The sequence below is a fragment of the Dendronephthya gigantea genome, unplaced genomic scaffold, assembly GCF_004324835.1.
Source record: "Dendronephthya gigantea isolate DGI-Jeju-01 unplaced genomic scaffold, DenGig_1.0 000050F, whole genome shotgun sequence".
NCBI classification, from domain to species: Eukaryota; Metazoa; Cnidaria; class Anthozoa; order Malacalcyonacea; family Nephtheidae; genus Dendronephthya; species Dendronephthya gigantea.
In genome coordinates, this window is record NW_021163060.1 from 1,139,450 (window position 1) to 1,160,230 (window position 20,781).

A 20,781-nucleotide genomic window follows, 5' to 3' on the forward strand; every position below is an offset into this window, starting at 1 on the left:
CTGGTCCTAGGAACCAGTATTGGGCGATTACCTGGTATTGGTACCAGGCATAGACCAGAAGTAATCGATACCGTTTAAAATTTAATTTTCTTCCATTACTGGAACTAGACGCTCGCAGGAAGCTATGCTTCAAAGAAAAATGTTTTCATCCGCTTATAGCCACCTTAATCGAGGCCGAATATTCGCGCTAGTCCCTGCGCGGTCAATTCAAAATGGCGAAGAAGCGCTAGTTTCTTGTGCTTTCTGTATTTGTTATAAAAGTTGTATAAGTGCTTAGTCTTACATTGTTATATCATGGTAAGTACGCTGAATGAAAGCTTGAATAATAACCTGGGAACTCTGTTAAGCTGCATGCGTCACGTTTAGGATATAAGGAGATTTTTCTGTGTACAAACGTCGACGAAGAATAGCGACTCAAACGCGGGAAGTTCAAAAAAGAGCAGCGAAAAAGCAGCAGGTGGGAAATCTGGAAAATCAAAGGAAACTGCAAAACGGAGAATATCTAAGGTAGGTTGTTAAATTATCTTTTACTTCACACAAAAATATAGATGGTGTTTCGTGAGTTATCTGCATTTTGCTCGCTGCATATAATAAGCCTATTAAGACTAGAGTATCAATAATATCGTTATTCCTACTTTTAATGTTCTGCAATTTGTGGAAATGATCTGGAATGATTAGATGCAAACTGCGAGTATATTGATAGTTATCTCCTGTTCGAGTTGCATCAAAATTTAACTACATATAAAATCAAGCCAAACATCTTCTCCTAGGTTGGAAAGCTCCTATCAAATTCGCCACATTTAGTTGCGAGTAATTTGAAATGATCGATTGCAAGCTGCGAGTGAATATGTAGTCTGATGCAAATTGCAACTAAGCTGACAAGCAGTAAACTCAAAGTGTAAGACTGTTGTGTTACTACTTTGTAACTGCAATTAGAAGGAACCTGCCAGGCTGCAAGTTTTCCAACCTGCCATGCACATCTACTGTATGTTTATGTTCGATAAAGAAATCCTGGCTGGAATTAGGTCACAAAAATTGCTGTGTACTACATCTAGAAGACGCTTACAAAATATAGTGGCGAATTCTTAAACTTGTGTTGATTTTTGTAAACATTTTAGTCATCCGAGTCTGAAGAGGACAGAAAACACAAAAATAAACGCAAGAAAAGTAAAGTTATCGTTGAAACAGGTTTGTGGTGTTTCATTCAGGGATTTGGGCAGAGATTCCTAGCCCAAGATGGAATTTTTTTAATGTTCATTGTATGGGTATTGTTATATGATTATTTTCTTGGTCTCTTCCCAACAAAGTAGCTTGATTGATTTTGATTACCATAGATTCTGAGGAAGAACCATTACCAACAAAAATAAGGTTTGTTGGATCTTTCTGATACTTAATTGCTGATAATTACCTCAGAAGATATCCAGTGTGTGTGGTATATATAGCTCAGTGCATGCATTTATAGCTCAGTGTTAATTTGTGTTATTTGTTGTTTGGCATACAGAAAAAAGGATTCTGGAAGAAAGAAAAATGATATTCGTATTAGTTCAGGTACTGTGTTTATATAATATGGCAGTCAAGTTTAGTTTCATCAAAAATATGTGATAAACAAGACTTCCAATTTATATGTTTTTCAGATGAAGAAGATGCTCTTCCTCAGAGACTTCAAAAAACTGCAAAAAATGAGCCACAAAAGAAGAAACCATTATCCAAACCAAAGTACAAATATGATTGTCAATCTCTTCCAAGTCATATTATTCTAATTTCATGACTTTTTTACCATTACAGAGCTGCTGAGGTAACCCCAGCCAAGAGAGTTACGACTGCCTCGGAATACTTTGGTGCAAAACCAATCGAAAGAAGTTCAAAAAAGACACAGAAGAGAAAAGAGGTAAAGCTGTGATGCGCCAGTTCCTACATGATGTTAGCGTCTTCTCAACAAACACTTTTACCAAATGTTTAGAGACCTCAGGAAGTTTCTGAAGAATGTGCTGTTGTTGAAAGTAACAACAACAGTGAACCTACCACAAATCATTTATCTCATGAGAATGAATTACCATCTGAGAAACCATCAAAAAAGGTACGTATCCCACTCGCACCTTGCCTGGGGCCGGTTGTATCAAGCCCGTTTAGTTTAAACGGTCGATAAGTCAAATTTAAATGACACTCTTACATCTCTCTTGAATGAGTCAACTTGAATATTATGCACTGAATGTGTAGTTGTAAACATTATCTTTGTATTAAGGTTAAAAACATTTAGTTTGCTTCTTAAATAAAACGATAGACTTGCTTTCTATTAATTTGAACTTAACCACCGTTTAAGCTAATAATATATATGTAACAGACAATGTGCAATCATATTTATTTATGACATTTAAAGGCAAAGAAATGCTTGCTCGAAGACACAGCTGAAAGGGCAACAAAAGTGGAGGATAAGATTGATTTTTTACCAAAAAAGTCCCCATCATTAACTCCGAAAAAATCAAAAAGCTCACAAAACAGGAAACAGGCAACTTCAAAGTCTGAAACTCCAGGAAAGTCTCACAATAGTGTGAGCGCTTCAAAGGAAATGAGTAAAACTAGTAATAAGAACAAAACTAGAAAGACTGTTACTCCTGAAAAACAGAAAGCAAAGGAAATGTCACCAAAATCTGGAAACAAAACAACTGAATGTAAACAGCGAACCTCGAAGAAAAACATTACCCCAGAAAAGGTAACATCTGCAAAGTCAAAGTTGCCTGTCCCAACCGCAGATGATAAAAAAGCAACGCCTAATGGAAAAATTGCTACAAAGAAGGATCAGGTTAATTCAACGCCAAGCAAGAATGAAAACAAACATTTGAGTGAAGATGTCGTCCCATCCTCATTGGAAAGAAAAGCCTCAGGTTATCGAAGTTTTATGATGCGTGAAGGACCGCAAGCTCTGGGCTCCAAAGAAATTCCGAGGGTAAAATTCTAATGTCCAGCAGTAAAGTAGAGTAGCGGATCATTGGTTTAGGCTTAAGTTGTGTTTTTGTTTGTCATAGGGCAGCGAAACATGTTTGGAAGGCAAGGTGTTTGTGATCTCTGGTATACTGGAGAGTATCGAGAGAGAAGATGCAGTTGACTTGATCAAACGACATGGTGGTAAGGTCACCCAAGCTGTTAGCAAGAAAACCAGTTATCTTGTGGTCGGCAGAGATCCTGGCATGTCGAAAATTGAGAAGGTTGGTCGATCATCCCAGTTCTGATGTTTCTGCACAGCAATGTTGTATTTTCTCTCTTGCCCTTGAAACCTTTAAACTCGACTGTAGTAATCCACCTGACAACTCCACAAATTGTTTTATGTTTTAGGCAGAAAAGTTTGGAACAAAGCAAATTGATGACGATGGATTGTTTAAAATGATTAGAGCGTCTCAACCGACAGCCACCAAACCAGATTTGAAAGAAAAACAGAGCAATTTTAATGACGAGGTATAATTACTAGATAATCATTATTATTATTGTTTTAAAACAATTTAATTAGTACTTAATTAGTAATTATGCAATTGTGGGTAATTTGTATGTTAATTATCACAAGCTACATAAATATACATTAAAAGCAATGATGATATTTTTATTTTCAAGAGTTCCATTGATCTCGAGTCCTCTCAATTTACGGAGGAAAGCGAAAGTCAGGCGTCGGTGGATCAGACCCAAAGTCATGGCGGGCACAGTCAATCATCCGTTTTCTCATCATCTGCTTGTTCAACTCCTTCAACCAAAACACCGATATCTTCCCCTCTTCCAGCTGGTAGGATGAATTCCATGTCGAATGTGTAGTTCTCGTTCAAAGAACGAATAGTTTTTTCTTAGAACGAATAGTTTTTTCTTAGAACGAATAGTTTTTTCTTAGAACGAATAGTTTTTTCTTAGAACGAATAGTTTTTTCTTAGAACGAATAGTTTTTTCTTAGAACGAATAGTTTTTTCTTAGAACGAACAGTTTTTTCTTAGAACGAATAGTTTTTTCTTAGAACGAATAGTTTTTTCTTAGAACGAGTAGTTTTTTCTTCTGTAAAAAAAGACTTGCATTTGTTTGAAATTCTCTATTTTCCTCAACCATACTCATCCAGGTAAGGCACGAGACAGTTTGCTATGGGTTGATAAATACAAACCAACATCAATTAAGGATATCATTGGACAAAAAGGGGACAAAGGAAACGTGAAAAAACTTCTACGTTGGCTGCAAAACTGGCGGGAAAATAATCAAAAATCAACAAAACCCAAAGGAGGTGAAAAAATTGTTTGTAGATGTTCATTTTTCGTGGTTTTTTTTGCTTAGGAATAAAATATCATTTTGTCGTATCCTTCTCTATCGTTCTGTTTGATTTTTTCGCTATGATAAACGCCATTTCACGTAATTCTAGGATATTTTGCTGGTAAGGAAGACGGTTCGATCTTCAAAGCAGCGTTATTGTCTGGTCCACCTGGTGTTGGTAAGACCACAAGCGCTCATTTAGTTTGCAAGGTAGGTCGGTCGTATTTTGTATTTATGGACGCACAATAGTCATGGATGTAATTTCAGCAAATGCAATCATGGATTTTTACCCATCTGAAGGAGGCTGGCTTCTCGTTTGTCGAGTTCAACGCAAGTGATTCTCGCAGCAAGAAAACATTGGAACAGCAGATTTCTGAGTTACTCGACAACAAAACTATGGATGGTTACTTCGGCGCTGCAGGTTTGTAAGCTGGACCTGCCTTGGAACCTTAAATCGCCCTAAATCGCTTTAAATCGCCCTTCAATTTAGATGATTATCCCTGAAATCCCTTAATCGCCGCCTCAAATCGCTTTAAATCGCTCTTCAATTTAGATGATTATCCCTGAAATCCCTTAATCGCCGCCTCAAATCGCTTTAAATCTTCACCTTAACAGTCTTTATTTCTTGTTTCTTGCTCAGCGGGGAAGTCCTCAGGTACAAAACACGCTCTGGTTATGGACGAGGTTGATGGTATGGCGGGAAATGAGGACAGAGGAGGAATGCAGGAACTTATTAACCTCATTAAATCTACAAAAATACCCATCATCTGCATGTGTAACGATAGAAACAGTCAGAAAGTTCGTAGCTTGGCTAACTACTGTTTTGATCTTCGCTTCCATCGTCCCAGAGTGGACCAGCTCAAGGTTTGAAATATATATCCTTATATACTGGACCTCTAGGAAGAACAGTTAAGATTGATAGAGCTATCTAGTATAGATAAAGTTAGTTTAGTTTAGGTTTCCTCCTGTAGTAACACTGAATCAATAAGAGATGATCCATACTGGATCTCTAGGAAGAACAGTTTAGAACTGATAGAGCTATACAGTATAAATAAAGTTAGTTTAGTTTAGGTTTCCTCCTGTAGTAACACTGGATCAATAAGAGATGATCTTTAAAATACTGGCACTATAGGAAGGCCAATACAAGACAGGTAAATGATATCTGCCAAACTGATATGGTTTCTAGGCAGCTATGATGAGCATTGCATTCAAAGAACAGTTGAAAATCTCGCCTCAAGCCATGGAGAAAATAGTTGTTGGAGCGAATCAGGATGTTCGCCAGGTACAGCCGGTTAATTGACTCCTCTGTCTCTATAGAATGCTGTCTTCCTCACCAAATGACTGATGAATATTTTCCTTCAGGTGTTGTACAACCTTTCAATGTGGACATCAAAACAGAAATCCATATCATATGACGAGGCGAAGGCTGATGCTGACCGAGCCCACAAAGATATTAAAATTGGACCGTTTGATGTCACGAGGAAAATCTTCAGTGCTGAAGAGAGTTCAAAGATGAAAATCCAAGATCAGTTTTCTTTATTCTTCAACGATTATTCGTTGATTCCTTTGTTTTCGCAAGAGAATTACCTCCAGGTTGTTCCGTATCGCGCAGGGTGAGTGACTTCGTTCTATGATGACGGCTCAATCATTGTATCAGAATCTTCAGCCTTAGGTTTTCAGCCAATTCACTTCTGACGTATGTAATATAGTCTGTTATTGATGAAGCAATACTGCAGTGGTTTTAGTTTATTTGCTGCTCATATACATTGCACGTCACAGGCTATAAAACATCCATCAGAAGTTGCTTGGATCAAACAAATTGGGATCATGTGAGCAAACCTTTACAGACTGGTTTAAAGGATCGAAATCCTGTGGAGACAGTAGAGCTTGAAAGTCATTGTTTCTTATGCCGGATAATTTGGCTATGTTTCGATCAAAAGAGATGGAATGATTCTAGCCTCTTCTTTATTTAGAGGTGATCTGAAGAAAACCTTGAAGTGTGTCAGCGATGCAGCGGAGTCGTATTGTCACTCTGATCTTGTTGAGAAATCTATTCGTAGTAATGGCAGTTGGAACTTACTACCATTACAGGTGAAGATTAGTTCGAGAATACGCCATATTTTTAGCAAACTTTCACTCGACTTCAATCATTTTTAGGCTTTCTTCTCGTGTGTTTACCCTGGCGCGGTTATGAGGGGAAGAATGAGTCAAAGAATTGATTTTCCTTGCTGGCTTGGAAAGAATTCAACGACTACAAAGAATTCACGAATCCTCCAAGATCTCGTAAGCCATGCTCAACTCAGGTATGCCTTCAACTATAAACACTCGGATTATATTCAAACGCAGATGCATAAAATATATTCTCAAAAATTTTGATAGCATTTCTGGCAGTAAAAATGAGTTAAACTTGGAGTATATTCCGCATCTCCGGAATGTTCTCAGCAGACCATTAATAAACGCGGTGAGTCGTCAAATTTCGTTAAATACTGATCTTTTTTTCTTGAATCAAACTTTGTTTGATCGTTCTCGACGTTGTTTTTTCAAGACCTCGGAGGATTGCTCATCAAAAGTTTCAGAAGTGATTGATGTGATGGATAGTTATCACTTTGTGAAAGACGATTGGGATAACATCATGGATGTTGGGTATTATGATGGAAAGCGAAAACTTCAGGGAGATATTGATTCGAAGGTGAGTTTGTTAATGTTTTTTAATTGTATTTTATTTATACTGGATATAGCTCTATCAGTTCTAAACTGTTCTTCCTAGAGGTCCAGGAAGGATCATCTCTTATTGATCTAGTGTTACTACAGGAGGAAACCTAAACTAAACTAACTTTATTTATACGGGATAGCTCTATCAGTTCTAAACTGTTCTTCCTAGACGTCCAGGAAGGATTATCTCTTATTGATCCAGTGTTACTACAGAAATTATTTGTTTCACTTCAGGTAAAATCGGCATTCACTCGCACATACAACAAAGCGTCTCATTTAACGCCTTACGCCATGAATGTTGGCGCGAAAAAAACCAAAAAGAGCGCGGTGGATCTGGAGACAGAGGGGCTGGGTACTGGAGATACGCCAGAGGTCAGCGATGACGACAGTAATGAGGAAATTGACCAGAGTTTTAAAGTGAAAAAGAGCGGGAAAACTGGAGGTAAAAAATCGGGCAATGCGCCCGCAGGAACTAGCAGTAAACAGGCCCGAGGAAAAGGGAGCGGAAAAAGTCGAGATAAAACGAAAAAATAAGTCGATGAAATAATAAAATAAAACCGAAGATGGGCGGAATCCTTCAGAATGTTGACGCGAAAAACTAGATCTCTGAATTATATTTTTTCTTCTCAATTCAAAACTAAGCCGATATCTAAGATGGTACTGCACGATACGAAAGCGATGGGGTTTAGTTGACCCGTATAAAAATAGCTCAATTTCAAGCTAGAGTAAATTATATTGAGAGTATTTGAAGGAAACCAGACTTTCATGCTTATTTCGGGCTCTTAAAACGATGTTGATCAGGATCTGAGTGGACAAGTAAATATTCCTCACGGCAACGCTCGTCTTCTGACCAACATCCCTGGGAACAAGTGTAAACAAACACTGTCCCAAATTCAATACATTCCGAACTCCAGTTCCTATACAGATCAGTATCTTGGTTATCGCGTGTGTTTGTTCCCTGGTCTTGTGTCTCGACTCTTAACAATGACACCAGTGCAGGCATCAGTTGAAGTTCAAATACTCGCTTTCCCCCGCACGCATTGCAGGACGGGATACTCCCTGGTCCTTGGGATGTCATTAATAATGGCTCTCCATCCCAACTGTACCTAAAATGAAAGGTGACAGTCGATTTTACACAAAGGAATCTTTCCTATCTGTCCCCAGGGAAGATTACTTTAGATTACTTTAATTTAAACACTCTTCATGTTTACGTAATATTTTCTCTAATTCAACTCATGTCAACCCACCTTAAACATTGCTCAGGACACAAACTGATCTGTTTCCTAAACTTCTGGAATATCCTATCGCCATGCTTCGCTACACTCGTTTCGTATTTCTCCTTCCCCCATTGACTATCAGCAGCTGTGGTGGCCATCATTTCTTCAACACCTGGCAAGCCTTCTCTGGCAGTATAGTCAGCAAGCAATCTCTTTTCTGATGGAGTCAATTGCCCAGCTTCCAACACTAAGAGATCTTCCTCAAGTACTGTTATATAATAAGGAATAAAGCGAATTCTGTTTGAGTTTTGAGCCGCTGTCTGGGCGAAGGTGTTACTTCTCTCATGTACAACTGCTTCAGTTGATTGCAGCTTGTTAACTGAAGATGATTCATTGTTTAGAGATTCTGTTTTGTTCAGATCTAAATTCTTGGTCAGACTTTCAAGATGGCCCGTAATTGTTTCCTCTTTTTCAATCACTTCTTCCCTGGGTCAAAAATGAAAAATGAAATCTGTATTGTCGTGTCTGAGTTAGGAATATAACGCAAATTTCATGAGCATATCTTATGACCAGTGTTCCTATTTAAAACACCTGTTTAAACCTAGCTGTTTTAACCCTTTTAACTCTAAAGTCTAAACTGTTAATCGAAGATAGAACAACATACTCTCCCCAGTCGTCAGCGTCCTCACACCAAGTATCTTCATTCTCAGCTTCATGAGCTGTTTCCTAGAAACGTTTCGTAAAGAGCTTAGTTTAGAAAGAAGTTTAAAAGATTTTTTCCAGCACATATTACCTTGACCTTGTTAACATCGTCTTTGATAAATAACATACATCTCAAAACTTTCCAACTGTTGAAAATAGAAAAATACTGTTTTGATCCTATTATGTCTTATATTTCCCTTTGAAGACTTGGATTAGGTCGCAGGGGTTGAGTTTTGCGTACATCCAATCATACCTCTCTCTCTTATTCCAACAAGACATTTTGACGCAAGCAAAGATATATAAAACTCTGTGAGACGATGAGTTCTCCAATGGACAGTAAATCTGGGCTACCATAGGCAGTTGACCTTCACACAAGCAGCACTTGGGGCAAACACTAGGACCTTCATTCATCCAGTTCTGAATAAACAAGGAAAGCTCTGTCAGATCTCTCCCTCCGTAGAAGCCAGTTAAAGTTGTCTGTACATAGTGACTCTGTCTGATAACAGGCCCTGGGGTACTTGGCACTCAAGGACAGTATTTTACTTTGTATTTTACTTACTGGAAAACCACCAAATTTATTTGTCATCCAACTGCTGTTCAAATCGTCCCGAGGATTGACCATTTCGTCCGGCACTCCTAACATCACTCCTTTGCGCGACGCCATTTTGAAAGTTCATAACAAGGTGTCGGGCTACGACGGAGAATGACGGACGACGTTCGTACCATTTCGCTAACTTCCGATTCTCTCTCCATCCAGTTTTCGTTCCAAGATCAAATTTCTAAATTTGTCTATAAATATCATACATCGCATGTAGTTGAAAGGGGGCGAAGTGTAACCGAAAAGAGGTCGAAAAGTTCCGAAGCGCGCTCCGACGTTGCCAATGGATGCGCGGTGCATTTCAAACAAAATATTTATTCATCATGGCGTCCCAGAAAGAGTCGAGAATTTCTCCTTTGCCTCCTCGTGCAAAAAGCGTGCCTTTATTGAAGAAATCTACCTCTTTGGAGGCGCTTTCTCCGACGAATAAAGCAAACAGAAAGACATCCGAGGTAGGGAGGCGGTAATTTATCGATATAATCCAAACTCTTGGCAAAACAGACTTTGTTTATACTTGTACTACGGAGTTTGAAAAACTTTATTAAAAAGACCTTAGTAATTTAGTGTTTTATACCTGAGTAAATAGTCTAGTTTTGCAAGGAATATTTCAGTTATGCTATGGTTATGCGTAGCTACAATTTAATAGTAAATTGAAGAGTGTTTGTTCTGCTAAGTATTTTGAAAATGCGATTCATTGAGGCTTGGAAAATGATTGCCAAAAACGCAAACATACGGCAGCTGCATTTTGCAAAGCCTTTCTTTCTTTTAATTCGCTTGGGTTTGCTACAGTTTCCAGGATCTCAAGGGCTCTTTGAAATTATCTTCTTTTGGATTTCTAGTAGATTTTAACAATGTTATCTCCTAACTATGTTATCTAGTGTTGAGATACCTACTTCACACATTTCCCGTAATATATCAAATTGTGGGTTTTTAGCGTGCGTATATTTTCACCGCACTCTGATTTAATTCTCGTGCACTAATATAGTACTGCGTGCCTTATTTATTATTCACAAACTGTAGAAAGTGCTGGATGTTTCATAGTTGAAATATTTCATGTCAAAAAAGCATTACAAACGAGCACTACAGTATAATGTTATTCAGATGGGAAAGTGCAGTTGTTGAAACTAGGATGCAGACATTCACATTGCTTGATCTAAACATTTTATCTGATTATTTACATAGCTTTCATTTCAATTATTTACATCAGCAGCTGTGATGCCCTGTAAGTCAAACTGGAAGCACTCTTCTCATATGTGACTGAGGTGAAATTATAATCACACAACTGCATATTACAGGAATTAAACCTCAGTTACAGAGATGAAAGACACATGAACTAACCACTGTGTTTGGTAGAGTCAAACTAGAAGCAATCTTCTCACATGTGACTGAGGTGAAATTATAATCACACAACTGCATATTACAGGAATCAAACCTCAGTCACAGAGATGAAAGACACATGTACTAACCACTGTGTTTGGTAGAGTCAAACTAGAAGCACTCTTCTCACAATTGACCAAGATAAGATTATAACCATACAACTGCACTGTATCAGAATCAAACCTTCCTGAGAAGTAGGCATGCATAAACCAGTTAGCAGAACCTAATACTTATCCCAATATATAGGATTTGAACAAAACAATGCCGACGCGATGTGTCAGCATGTTGGATTCCAGTGGACCGGTGTTTGGTACGCCGTCCCACCCTTCTCCGCTGGACAAAATTAGAACATCAAAGAAGAATCTGTTTTCAAGTGTGGAGTTAAGCCAATCCATGCCTGATCAAAAATGCTTTATGAATCGTAGCTTGCCAGAAATATGGCGGGATATCAAGAACAAGAATGACGAGATTATTGAAGAGGAGGATGGGGAGGTTAAGGATGAACAATGGACAGGTGTGGTTACATGGGGTGACTGGGAGACTCTCTTAAGTTTGTGGGGGATTTTTAGGGTTTATGAGGGATAAGAGTTTGATGTTATTAACAGAGTTGGTAGATATGCAAATATTTGAGGCCAAATTGTCATTAGTGCTATCAAGAAAACAAAAAAAACAAAAGGCAAAGACAAAGGAAACAAAGAACTAGTGTGATGTTGTTTGGCCTCAAATATGCAGCTATTTACCAACCCTGGTTATTAACAGTTTAGATAACTTTTTTAGCAATTATTGGTTATAATTACATTGTTTTCACAAGAGAATTATTGATAGGAGGATGATAGTTTCTGATGCCAATGGTAATGGCCACAATTCACAAACAGATGTTGACTAATTGATTGCCATCCAAAGAAATATTATATATATGGGGTATTGCCGAACAACTGGGCATTCGCTGGTTAACTCTATAACATATTGAATGATCTTGTTTTCTACCAGGAAATGCCCTTCACAGCTTCAGTTTCGCTGCTGTCCCTTACAAAGGAAGTTTCTGCAACATCCCCGAACCAGGAAAACTCCAGGCATCCATGAGTGCTTCCTGGCAATTCTTCAACTACGTCAGCGGGGCTGCCACACCAACAACTGAACCAATTGTTGTCCGTAATCCAGTGAGTGTTGGGATTTGGGAACATTCTATTCATCCTATCACCCAAAATATTCACCTACAATCTTATGCCAAATTAACGCGACGCTACATACTCCCGCACCCTGTTTCAATGTTGGGTAGTGATGGTTTTCACTATTCGAGGTGTTAGAATAAGAGGTGTTCTTCATTAACTGTTAAAATACAACATTAAGATAGGGGGATAGGGGATCAACATTGAAAACTTGTGGCACATATTGTTTTGCATAGGATTATAGACTCTTCCACTTATAAAGACAAACCATCACTACTAAATGCATTCACATGAACCTGTTCTTATCTATTCCTAGAACAAAGCTGTGTTAACATTCAATGCAAAAACCTCAGAAATTCTAGTCGCCAATGACGTAGCATGTGACATGTTTGCCTACACTCATGATCAGCTGATTGGTATGAAAATGTCGAAAATGTTCACAAAGAGCGACGAGGCACGACAGGAAGCATTGGTTGAGCAGCACATTGAAGAAAGCGGTGCTGTTGTCATGGTTAGCGGCAAAGTGGTATGGCCTTTGGATTTATTTTAAGACCAATTATTTTTGATAGTTTCATCAAGTGTATGATGCAAACTCTAATGCTCTTGTTTGATATAGTTTGAGGCTGTGGACAGTAACAATGTTGTGTTTCCTGTGTCGCTATGGATGAAGAAAGTGACTTGGGATAAAGAGCCAAGATGCATTGCAGTCTTGGAGCCAGTTGAGAGGCAAACAGCGCACTTGGTATTTGATAGCGAGGTGAGGAACCAACTAAGATCTTGGTCACTGGGTTATGAAATAACCTGATACAATCAATCAATGAATATGGATTCTTTTTTAATTTCTGATGATTTTTTTCTGATGCTATTTCCCTTACTGTATTCCAGGGCACCATCTTAGAATGTGATCAAAAACTTGCAAGTCTTTATGGTTATTCCTCACCTGATGAACTGGTTAACATCCACGTGAGACAACTCATTCCTTCTCTCATCCTGCCAGTTCCTGGTCAAACTATTGATAAAGTAAAGATATATTTTCAGTTAAAAACAAGATAACGCACACAAGAGCGCTATATTAGCTGAGCTAAAGACCTCGCGGGGCTGTTAACTCAAGGAGTTTCTTTCGTATGCGGATGATTTTCGGGCTGAACTAACTGCGTTGCGAGGTCGTCACCTCAGCTGATAGCTTTCGTGTGCGATGGGCTTAAAGCTCATCTTCTATGAAATGAAGTTTCTTGCTTCTTTGTAGAAAACGAAGAAGCAGCAAGCTACTGGCAGGATAAAAGATGGTCCAGCATTTCCTATGAGTATCTCAATCAAGGAGAATGAGAGTGAGAGGTTCACGTATACTGGTGTAGTCTGGGTGTTTAGCAATATCAGTGGTCTAGTCAGTGTTCTTCCTAATGGTGCGATCTACAGCTGCAATAAAAACTTCACATTGACGCTGTTTGGTTACACAGACGATGAACTGGTTGGCCAGGTATGGAGAAGTTTAAGAGTTTTTAGTTAAGAGTGTTTGGTAAGAGTATTTGTTAAGTATTTTTTGATTGAAATCTCCCTCTAGCCCATCACTCAGCTGGTTCCGGCATTCTACGATCATATGGATCTCGTTGACGACAGCAGTATGCCGTTTCCCCCTCTGGACGATGATGATGAAGAAGGCGAGATCATGACCTCACGTTTATCTGGCGTGGTCACTGGGAGAAATTTCACTCCTAAAGAAAGTGCTGTGATCTACTCCAGGGAGATTGACTCACAGGCTAGCACGAAGAGTAATGACGGTGAGTTCTATAGAATTGAATTCCTAGAAGCTATGATGAGTTTCATGGAATGAAAACGATACGCTCGTGTTGAATTTCTTAGAAAATGTTCAAGAGGATGAAATGAGATTACGTTGTTACGAAGTTCAATCACCTTCAGAAGAGCAGCCAGCAAGAAACTATTTTAAATTTACCTCAGGCAAGTGACTTAGAAACTTCATCTAATGTGTTCTCTTGCCCTTGAAGTTGTCTCGATCTAATCTTGTTTTGATCTAATCTTGCCTTGATCTAATCTTGTTTTGATCTAATCTTGTTTTGATCTAATCTTGCCTTGATCTAATCTTGTTTTGATCTAATCTTGCCTTGATCTAATCTTGTTTTGATCTAATCTTGTTTTGATCTAATCCTGTTTTGATCTAATCTTTTCTCGATCTATTCTTGTTTTCATCGAATCTAATTTTGTCTTGTCTTGATCTAATCTAATCCTGCTATATCAGGCTCTATTCTGTCTCATTATATCTCATCTAATCTTGATCCAGATCTTAATCCTAGTTAGTCCCCTTCTTGATCTGATCAAGTTCTAATATCATTCTTCTCGACCAAGGTTTGATACCGTTCTCATCTTTTCTTAATCCAGGTTTAATCCTAAACTGATCCAGGCTTTATCTAGACTTGATCTTGCTTAAATCTGATCTGATTATCCCCTGATCAAGTATATCTTTTCTTTCTCTGCATACCCAGGTGATCTAGGAAATCTATCAAAGACCGCAGGAAGTATCCATCCCTCGGAGATCGACAGTACTCGGGCAACACTCGGCGACAGTTCGCCAAGCACGATCAGTCTGAGCAGTCTCATGAACGCGGAAGATGGCACCGAAGAACCTGGGGAGGAGAATCTAGAAAATGATAATGAATGCGAGTTCGACGAAGAGGATGAAAACGAGGCTCCAACTACAGGTGTGTGCAGTATCGCCAGACTCCTATGAGAAATAAACGTCTTTTATCAAATTCTGGATTAAGGACGTTTCATTTTAGATTGTGATGACACGAAAGAAACACCCCGCGCTGACTACAGTAATGTCTGTACTCATAATGATTCGCTCAATGTTAACGAAGGAAGTGGTAGTGACCACGCGAACGTTAGCCCGACTGATCAGGTTACACTCAATGTTATCGAACAAACTGAAGAAAACGATGCCAGCCATGGGGATATTCAAAGTGAACATAACAGGACACCAGTGGCGACGAGGGGTAATGAAGGACATAGTGGGGATTCCGTGCTCTCGTCAGGAGGTGCATCACGTGACAGACCAGACATGCTCCTTGATCCAGATAAATCACCAGACGAGCCACTGGCTCTATCGTCTCCGACCTCGCCGAGAGATCACGACTCTGGCGTGTACACTGCCGAAGATCTCTTTCGAGATATGTTGGCTAAACGAGGCAAAGGTTGGTCTTCAAATACGCCTGGTTTCCTTCGTAAGTGTCCTGCATGAACATGTCAACGTGGGTGATGTGATAGAGTATTTCTATTATGTGTGTAGTCCACAATGCCAGCTTTCAATACGGAAATAAAGACAAATTTACAATCAAGCTATTTCACATCGGCGAAAATGACTTGTTCACGACAACTACGACTTATTGAAAACCATTCTTTACAAAGTCATTACTTGTGAAGACGCAGTTCAGCTTTTTCATTGTTAGGCCTTAGAGTAGATTACTTTCCAGGATATCTCATCTCTTTTTTTCTTATTTGTTAAGATCTCCATGATTCGAGACCAGGTTCCTCCGCCGAGACCGGGAGCACAGATACAGATACACATCGTTCGACACCAAGCCGACCATCCAGGCCTCGTTCTGATGTGCTCACGTCAACACCTAATATGTCCAGCGCGGGAGATACCCCTCACCTCCAGTCCCCCGTACAACCGATATGCGAGGGACTGTTTGTAGGTCGAGCTCAACACAAAGACGGATCCTCGCTTGGACTGCTGTTTCAGGTTAACTAAACTGACTTTATTTATACTGAATAGCTGTATCAGTTCTAAACTGTTCTTCCTAGAGGTCCAGTAAAGGTCATCTCTTATTAATCCAGTGTTACTACAGGAGGAAACCTAAACTAAACTAACTTTATTTATACTGGATAGCCCTATCAGTTCTAAAACTAGAGGTCTAAGATTGGTTCTGTTTCCTACTAGATTAAGAAAGTTGAACTCAAAGATGGTCAGGTGTTGTTTTGTATCTGGATATCGAAGGATCCCGAGGACGAGGATGGTGGACAGACTCAGGGAAATCACACTTTAGGATCAAGTCACAACAGCCTGTTTGTCTCTTCTGTCGGGGGTATTAAAGAGGTAGGATGTTGTCATACATAAATGCCAAGTCATACAAGAGGGAAAAACAAGTTCTTAAATGTTAATTTCATCTCTTTGGCAACCGTCATTTTATCACTAAAATCGTCTCGTCTTACAGCTTAGTCAGTCCATTAGTGAACTCAGTTTAAAAGATCAAAACTCTCCTGGAAGAGGCAGATACGATGAACGATATCTTACGTTGGATTCGATTGGTAAAGGAGCGTTTGGTTTTGTTAAACTCGCAAAAAGAAGGTCGGATAACCGTGAGGTGAGAAGTTGGTTACCTCTATATTAGCTCTTCGAGCCTTTCTTCCTAGAAGTCCAGTATGATGAATTGTTGTGTATTTTTAGGTTGTCGTGAAGTTTATTCGGAAAGACAAGGTTCTGAAAGGTTCTTGGAGAGACGATCCTGTGCTGGGAACAGTTCCTTTTGAAATATCTCTGCTTTCAAAACTAAAACACCCAAACATTGTCAAGGTGCGGAAATTAAACTAACTTTATTTATATTGGATAGCTAAACTGTCCTTCCTAGAAGTCCAGTAAGAATCATTTCTTATTGATCCAGTGTTACTACAGGAGGAAACCTAAACTAAACTAACTTTATTTATACTGGATAGCTCTATCAGTTCTAAACTGTTCTTCCTAGAGGTCCAGTAAGGATCATCTCTTATTAATCCAGTGTTACTACAGGAGGAAACCTAAACTAAACTAACTTTATTTATATTGGATAGCTCTATCAGTTCTAAACTGTTCTTCCTAGAGGTCCAGTAAGGATCATTTCTTATTGGTCTAGTCTTACTACAGGAGGAAACCTAAACTAAACTAACTTTATTTATACTGGATAGTTCTATCAGTTCTCAACATCAGGAAACCTAAACTAAATGTTCTTCAGTTGATAGATGCGTTTGAGAACGAGGATTTCTTCCAGTTGGTGATGGAGAAACATGGTGGGGGTATGGACATGTTTGAGTTCATTGACAGACAACCAAATATGGACGAAGCCTTGGCGAGTTATTTGTTTCGACAGGTATAGGAAACTCGTCACTCGTCACGTTGTCAGCTCAACCGACAACAAGAACGGGAATGAAATGATATAACGAGAAATATTTTCAATCTCTTACTCCAGGTTGTGGATGCTGTGGCATACATGCATTCAAAGAATATCCTCCATCGTGATGTGAAGGTATCCATTCTCAAATAAATACGCTAAAAAGCCCGTTAACACTTGCGATTTCATATGCATCGACATCCGTTTTGTTTCCGTCTTGGAGAGCTTTCTTAAAGTCGTCGTCTAAACCAACCGTCTTCTTTGCTTTAGGATGAAAACGTCATTTTAGACGAATCGTTTACGGTCAAACTGATTGATTTTGGTTCAGCTGCCATGATGGAAGAGGGGAAATTATTCTCGACGTTTTGTGGCACGATGGAGTATTGCTCTCCGGAAGTTCTCCTCGGCAACAAGTAAGTGACCTTAACTATCGTTTCTTCTGAGATACGATATATTTTAGCGTTGTTATCGTCAGTCATAAAACTCAATTCTCAAATTGTATTTCTTCAGGTATCGCGGCCCGGAGTTAGAGATCTGGTCCATGGGTGTCACCCTCTACACTTTGATCTTTGGGGAGAACCCATTTTACGATGTCGAGGAAACAATTCGATCTGAACTTCATCCGCCATTCTCCGTTTCACAAGGTAAGGATTTGCACCATCGGAAGCATATATTGCAGGAATCAAACTTCAGTTACACAGATGAAAGACACATGTACTAAACAGTAAACACTGTGTTTGGTAGAGTCAAACTAGAAGCACTCTTCTCACATGTGACTGAGGTGAAATTATAATCAGACAACTGCATATTACAGGAATCAAACCTCAGTCACAGAGATGAAAGACACATGTACTAACCACTGTGTTTGGTAGAGTCAAACGAGAAGCACTCTTCTCACATGTGACTGAGGTGAAATTATAATCAGACAACTGCATATTACAGGAATCAAACCTCAGTCACAGAGATAAAAACACGTTTACAATGGTAGCTAAATTAGCTAAATACTCGCACAAACTGTGTTCTTACAGATTTGATGTTCCTCATTTGTTGGATGCTCCATCCTGATCCAAATTTCCGCATCATCATGCAAGATCTTCTACGAAATCCGTGGCTGACGCAACCCGTCGATATTCACCTGTACAGCTTCACCAGTGTTGTTGGTAAGTTGATATGAATGTTGTTTTTTTTTATGAAATCTCCCTTGCCAGGCCTGATTTTAAAAATGTATTTAATCAAGGTGGTGTTGAAGAAAATCTCCAGGACATATTGGATGAAGAGCGAGCAAAATTGGAGCAACAAGACCTTGATTTGATGCCTGCTGCTGCAGGAGATCATGAACACAAATATCTACAAGCAGCTTATCAACAGTATCTTGAATCAGTTGATGATGATGATGAAAGTTGATAGAAATGTAGAAATATTAAATTGAGAATATAATGTATTTAGAAAACTATGTATAGTGTAAGTATAGAAAAAATATTGCTGTTTTTTGTTTTAAAGTGGTTTTAAAGTGGTTTTAAACTTTTAATGCATCTTTAACATGGAAATACTCTCTGGTAATTGTGTCCAAAAAACGACTTGATAAAAAGGTATTAATCCTATGTTCAGTGAATACCAAATACACGAATTCAATCCTTGAGATGGATTAGGATTAGATTTAGAACCGAACCCGAATTGACCATTATCTAAGTCTTAATCCTAGCCTAATCTCAGGGATTAAATTCGTGTATTTATGATCTACTAAACATGGAATAATTATTGCCATGAAAGGGACTAAATGAATCAAAATGGAATAAATCAAGTGGAAGCATTTATATTGAATTATGGTGGATATTTTTCTTGAGTAGATGTTTTCAACTCCTGACTACAATCATGTTTATTTATACAAAGATGTCTACGAACCGAGCGAGGACAGCTTCTTACTGCTGGACGCATTGGAAAGCGAAGCGGATTTTCTCTTAGGTTTAAAGTGAGTGTCTTATTTGTGCATTGTCAGCATATAAAGTAACATTGTATTGTCGTTTGCATCACGATGAACAGCTGTGGAGTACTGCACTGTTTTATCACGTGAACATTGGATAATTATTTTGAAGTGTTTATGCTTGTCTAGAGAGGTAGGGTATTGTTAGTTACAAAGGTTTTTATATCATCTTTCTAGGCCTAGTTTATGCTTGGAGGTTGGTAGTGGCAGTGGTGTTGTCATCACATTCCTGGCTTCAATTCTTGGAAATGATCTTCATTATCTGTATGAGAAAATAGTTGTACTTTAGGTCTTAAACTGACCAGTATATATTAGTATACTATCAATGCATATTCTCATATATACATATGAAGACTGCTAGCCCAATTAGTTCCCCATGCACCATCATTTACTGGATTTACTGATGAAAAGTGTTAGTATGCAATTCTCAGAAACCCATGTGCCATTGTGGACACATAGTGACCTCAAGCACTCTACATGAACTGATAAGTTGGGTCAGTGGGTCTTGCCCTAGAGTTATTTAGTATATATTTACACATATTTCTAGGGCAACAGACATCAATCCAAATGCTTGTATTTGTACCCAAGAAACAGCTCGTAAGAATGGTGTGCCTATCAGTGTGGTGAACACAAATATGGTAGGAATGTGATGGTGTTAGTACAAAGGTGTTATAGCATTGATATTGAATAGGGAATAAATATATTTCATTTATTTAGTGTGATGGATTAAGATTTCCTGCAGGCAGACAAGTGGATATATTATTGTTTAATCCTCCTTATGTAGTCACACCTTCGCATGAGGTACGAAATGATGCAATATCATAAGAATGATGTGGCTATGAGGATAGCTACAGGTAGAAGGTAGCACTAATGGGGTCAAAGGGTCAGTTGACACCACCAACACCAGCAGTCCTTTCCACAACTGTAGACACCAGTCATGTAAATCTACAACAATACACCCAGGTTCAAATCATTTATCTGAAGTATTTTTGTATCATTGCAGGTATCTGATAATGGGATTTCCGCTGCTTGGGCTGGAGGAAACAATGGTCGAGAGGTGATAGAAACTAAGTTGAAACATTGTTCACTACAATCAAGATGCAAGCTATGATTTTTGTTGAAGGTCATGGATAAACTCTTTCCAATTGTACCGAAGATTTTGTCAGAAAAAGGAGTATTTTATTTACTTGTTTTAGAGGAAAACAAACCAGGTAGCATGAGCTATTGTTTTGTATTGTATCTCTACTGTTATACCTTGTGTCATGAATGAAAACATTTTTAAAATATAATTTCAATTTCTAGCTGAAATTTGCAATATCATGGCATTGTTTGGATTTGAAACCAAGACTGTTTTGAAAAGAAAAGCAAGGAATGAGCATCTGTTGATATTAAGAATACATCGACCCTAGGTTTTAGGATATTTATTAAGGTTGAAAGCAGGGATTTGTGTCTCATGCATGTTCCATAATAATTTTAGCCAGGTTGAATTTTATTCATGAGCGTACAGCTGTTCGATATGTCATTAACAGTAGAGGAATATGTTCGTCTCAGTCTCGTCGATGTTCTTTTACGAACAATGATAGTTGATATT

General features: G+C 38.6%; 4 protein-coding genes across 4 annotated transcripts; 3 read left to right on the forward strand and 1 right to left on the reverse strand.

Annotated features, from left to right (window-relative positions):
* The first annotated feature begins 207 nt into the window (after positions 1-207).
* On the forward strand, positions 208-7,716 carry LOC114528463 (replication factor C subunit 1-like). The gene is made up of 23 exons (XM_028550105.1): positions 208-297; positions 367-507; positions 1,119-1,188; positions 1,335-1,368; positions 1,502-1,548; positions 1,635-1,716; positions 1,786-1,888; positions 1,961-2,077; positions 2,378-2,944; positions 3,024-3,203; positions 3,331-3,450; positions 3,604-3,769; positions 4,091-4,249; positions 4,385-4,485; positions 4,576-4,696; positions 4,916-5,139; positions 5,462-5,557; positions 5,638-5,888; positions 6,249-6,366; positions 6,433-6,578; positions 6,655-6,736; positions 6,821-6,964; positions 7,222-7,716. The coding sequence occupies exons 1-23, from the start codon at positions 295-297 to the stop codon at positions 7,519-7,521; spliced, it is 3,372 nt and encodes a 1,123-aa protein (XP_028405906.1). The 5' UTR covers positions 208-294; the 3' UTR covers positions 7,522-7,716.
* Positions 7,717-7,730: 14 nt separating this feature from the next.
* On the reverse strand, positions 7,731-9,567 carry LOC114528464 (programmed cell death protein 2-like). The gene is made up of 6 exons (XM_028550106.1): positions 9,466-9,567; positions 9,160-9,323; positions 8,998-9,052; positions 8,869-8,930; positions 8,235-8,690; positions 7,731-8,093 (listed from the first exon to the last, which is right to left on the reverse strand). The coding sequence occupies exons 1-6, from the start codon at positions 9,547-9,549 to the stop codon at positions 7,757-7,759; spliced, it is 1,158 nt and encodes a 385-aa protein (XP_028405907.1). The 5' UTR covers positions 9,550-9,567; the 3' UTR covers positions 7,731-7,756.
* A 175-nt stretch (positions 9,568-9,742) lies between these two features.
* LOC114528569 (PAS domain-containing serine/threonine-protein kinase-like) lies at positions 9,743-18,687 on the forward strand. Its single transcript, XM_028550234.1, has 21 exons — positions 9,743-9,956; positions 11,128-11,395; positions 11,872-12,041; positions 12,367-12,576; positions 12,667-12,807; positions 12,936-13,070; positions 13,297-13,527; positions 13,612-13,828; positions 13,911-14,006; positions 14,549-14,764; positions 14,843-15,256; positions 15,569-15,807; positions 16,006-16,161; positions 16,280-16,429; positions 16,513-16,638; positions 17,054-17,188; positions 17,288-17,344; positions 17,480-17,622; positions 17,720-17,853; positions 18,238-18,369; positions 18,447-18,687. The coding sequence occupies exons 1-21, from the start codon at positions 9,792-9,794 to the stop codon at positions 18,611-18,613; spliced, it is 3,702 nt and encodes a 1,233-aa protein (XP_028406035.1). The 5' UTR covers positions 9,743-9,791; the 3' UTR covers positions 18,614-18,687.
* A 73-nt stretch (positions 18,688-18,760) lies between these two features.
* LOC114528626 (methyltransferase N6AMT1-like) lies at positions 18,761-20,767 on the forward strand. The gene is made up of 7 exons (XM_028550295.1): positions 18,761-19,178; positions 19,368-19,454; positions 19,738-19,828; positions 19,908-19,991; positions 20,194-20,247; positions 20,314-20,401; positions 20,493-20,767. The coding sequence occupies exons 1-7, from the start codon at positions 19,057-19,059 to the stop codon at positions 20,597-20,599; spliced, it is 633 nt and encodes a 210-aa protein (XP_028406096.1). The 5' UTR covers positions 18,761-19,056; the 3' UTR covers positions 20,600-20,767.
* Positions 20,768-20,781: the final 14 nt, after the last annotated feature.

Bases quoted from the DNA above. Each gene is read 5' to 3' on its own strand.
- LOC114528463 (XM_028550105.1), top strand. The intron at 4,250-4,384 runs GTGAAAAAATTG...ACGTAATTCTAG, and splicing joins ATCAACAAAACCCAAAGGAG to GATATTTTGCTGGTAAGGAA. The intron at 5,140-5,461 runs GTTTGAAATATA...TATGGTTTCTAG, and splicing joins CCAGAGTGGACCAGCTCAAG to GCAGCTATGATGAGCATTGC.
- LOC114528464 (XM_028550106.1), bottom strand. From the start codon at position 9,549: ATGTTAGGAGTGCCGGACGAAATGGTCAATCCTCGGGACGATTTGAAC. The intron at 9,053-9,159 runs GTATGATTGGAT...TATTTTCAACAG, and splicing joins TGTTGGAATAAGAGAGAGAG to TTGGAAAGTTTTGAGATGTA. The intron at 8,094-8,234 runs GTGGGTTGACAT...CTTTCATTTTAG, and splicing joins TGTCCTGAGCAATGTTTAAG to GTACAGTTGGGATGGAGAGC.
- LOC114528569 (XM_028550234.1), top strand. From the start codon at position 9,792: ATGCGCGGTGCATTTCAAACAAAATATTTATTCATCATGGCGTCCCAG. The intron at 17,189-17,287 runs GTATAGGAAACT...CTCTTACTCCAG, and splicing joins CGAGTTATTTGTTTCGACAG to GTTGTGGATGCTGTGGCATA. The intron at 17,854-18,237 runs GTAAGGATTTGC...GTGTTCTTACAG, and splicing joins GCCATTCTCCGTTTCACAAG to ATTTGATGTTCCTCATTTGT.
- LOC114528626 (XM_028550295.1), top strand. From the start codon at position 19,057: ATGTTTTCAACTCCTGACTACAATCATGTTTATTTATACAAAGATGTC. The intron at 19,992-20,193 runs GTACGAAATGAT...GTATCATTGCAG, and splicing joins TAGTCACACCTTCGCATGAG to GTATCTGATAATGGGATTTC. The intron at 20,402-20,492 runs GTAGCATGAGCT...TTCAATTTCTAG, and splicing joins TTTAGAGGAAAACAAACCAG to CTGAAATTTGCAATATCATG.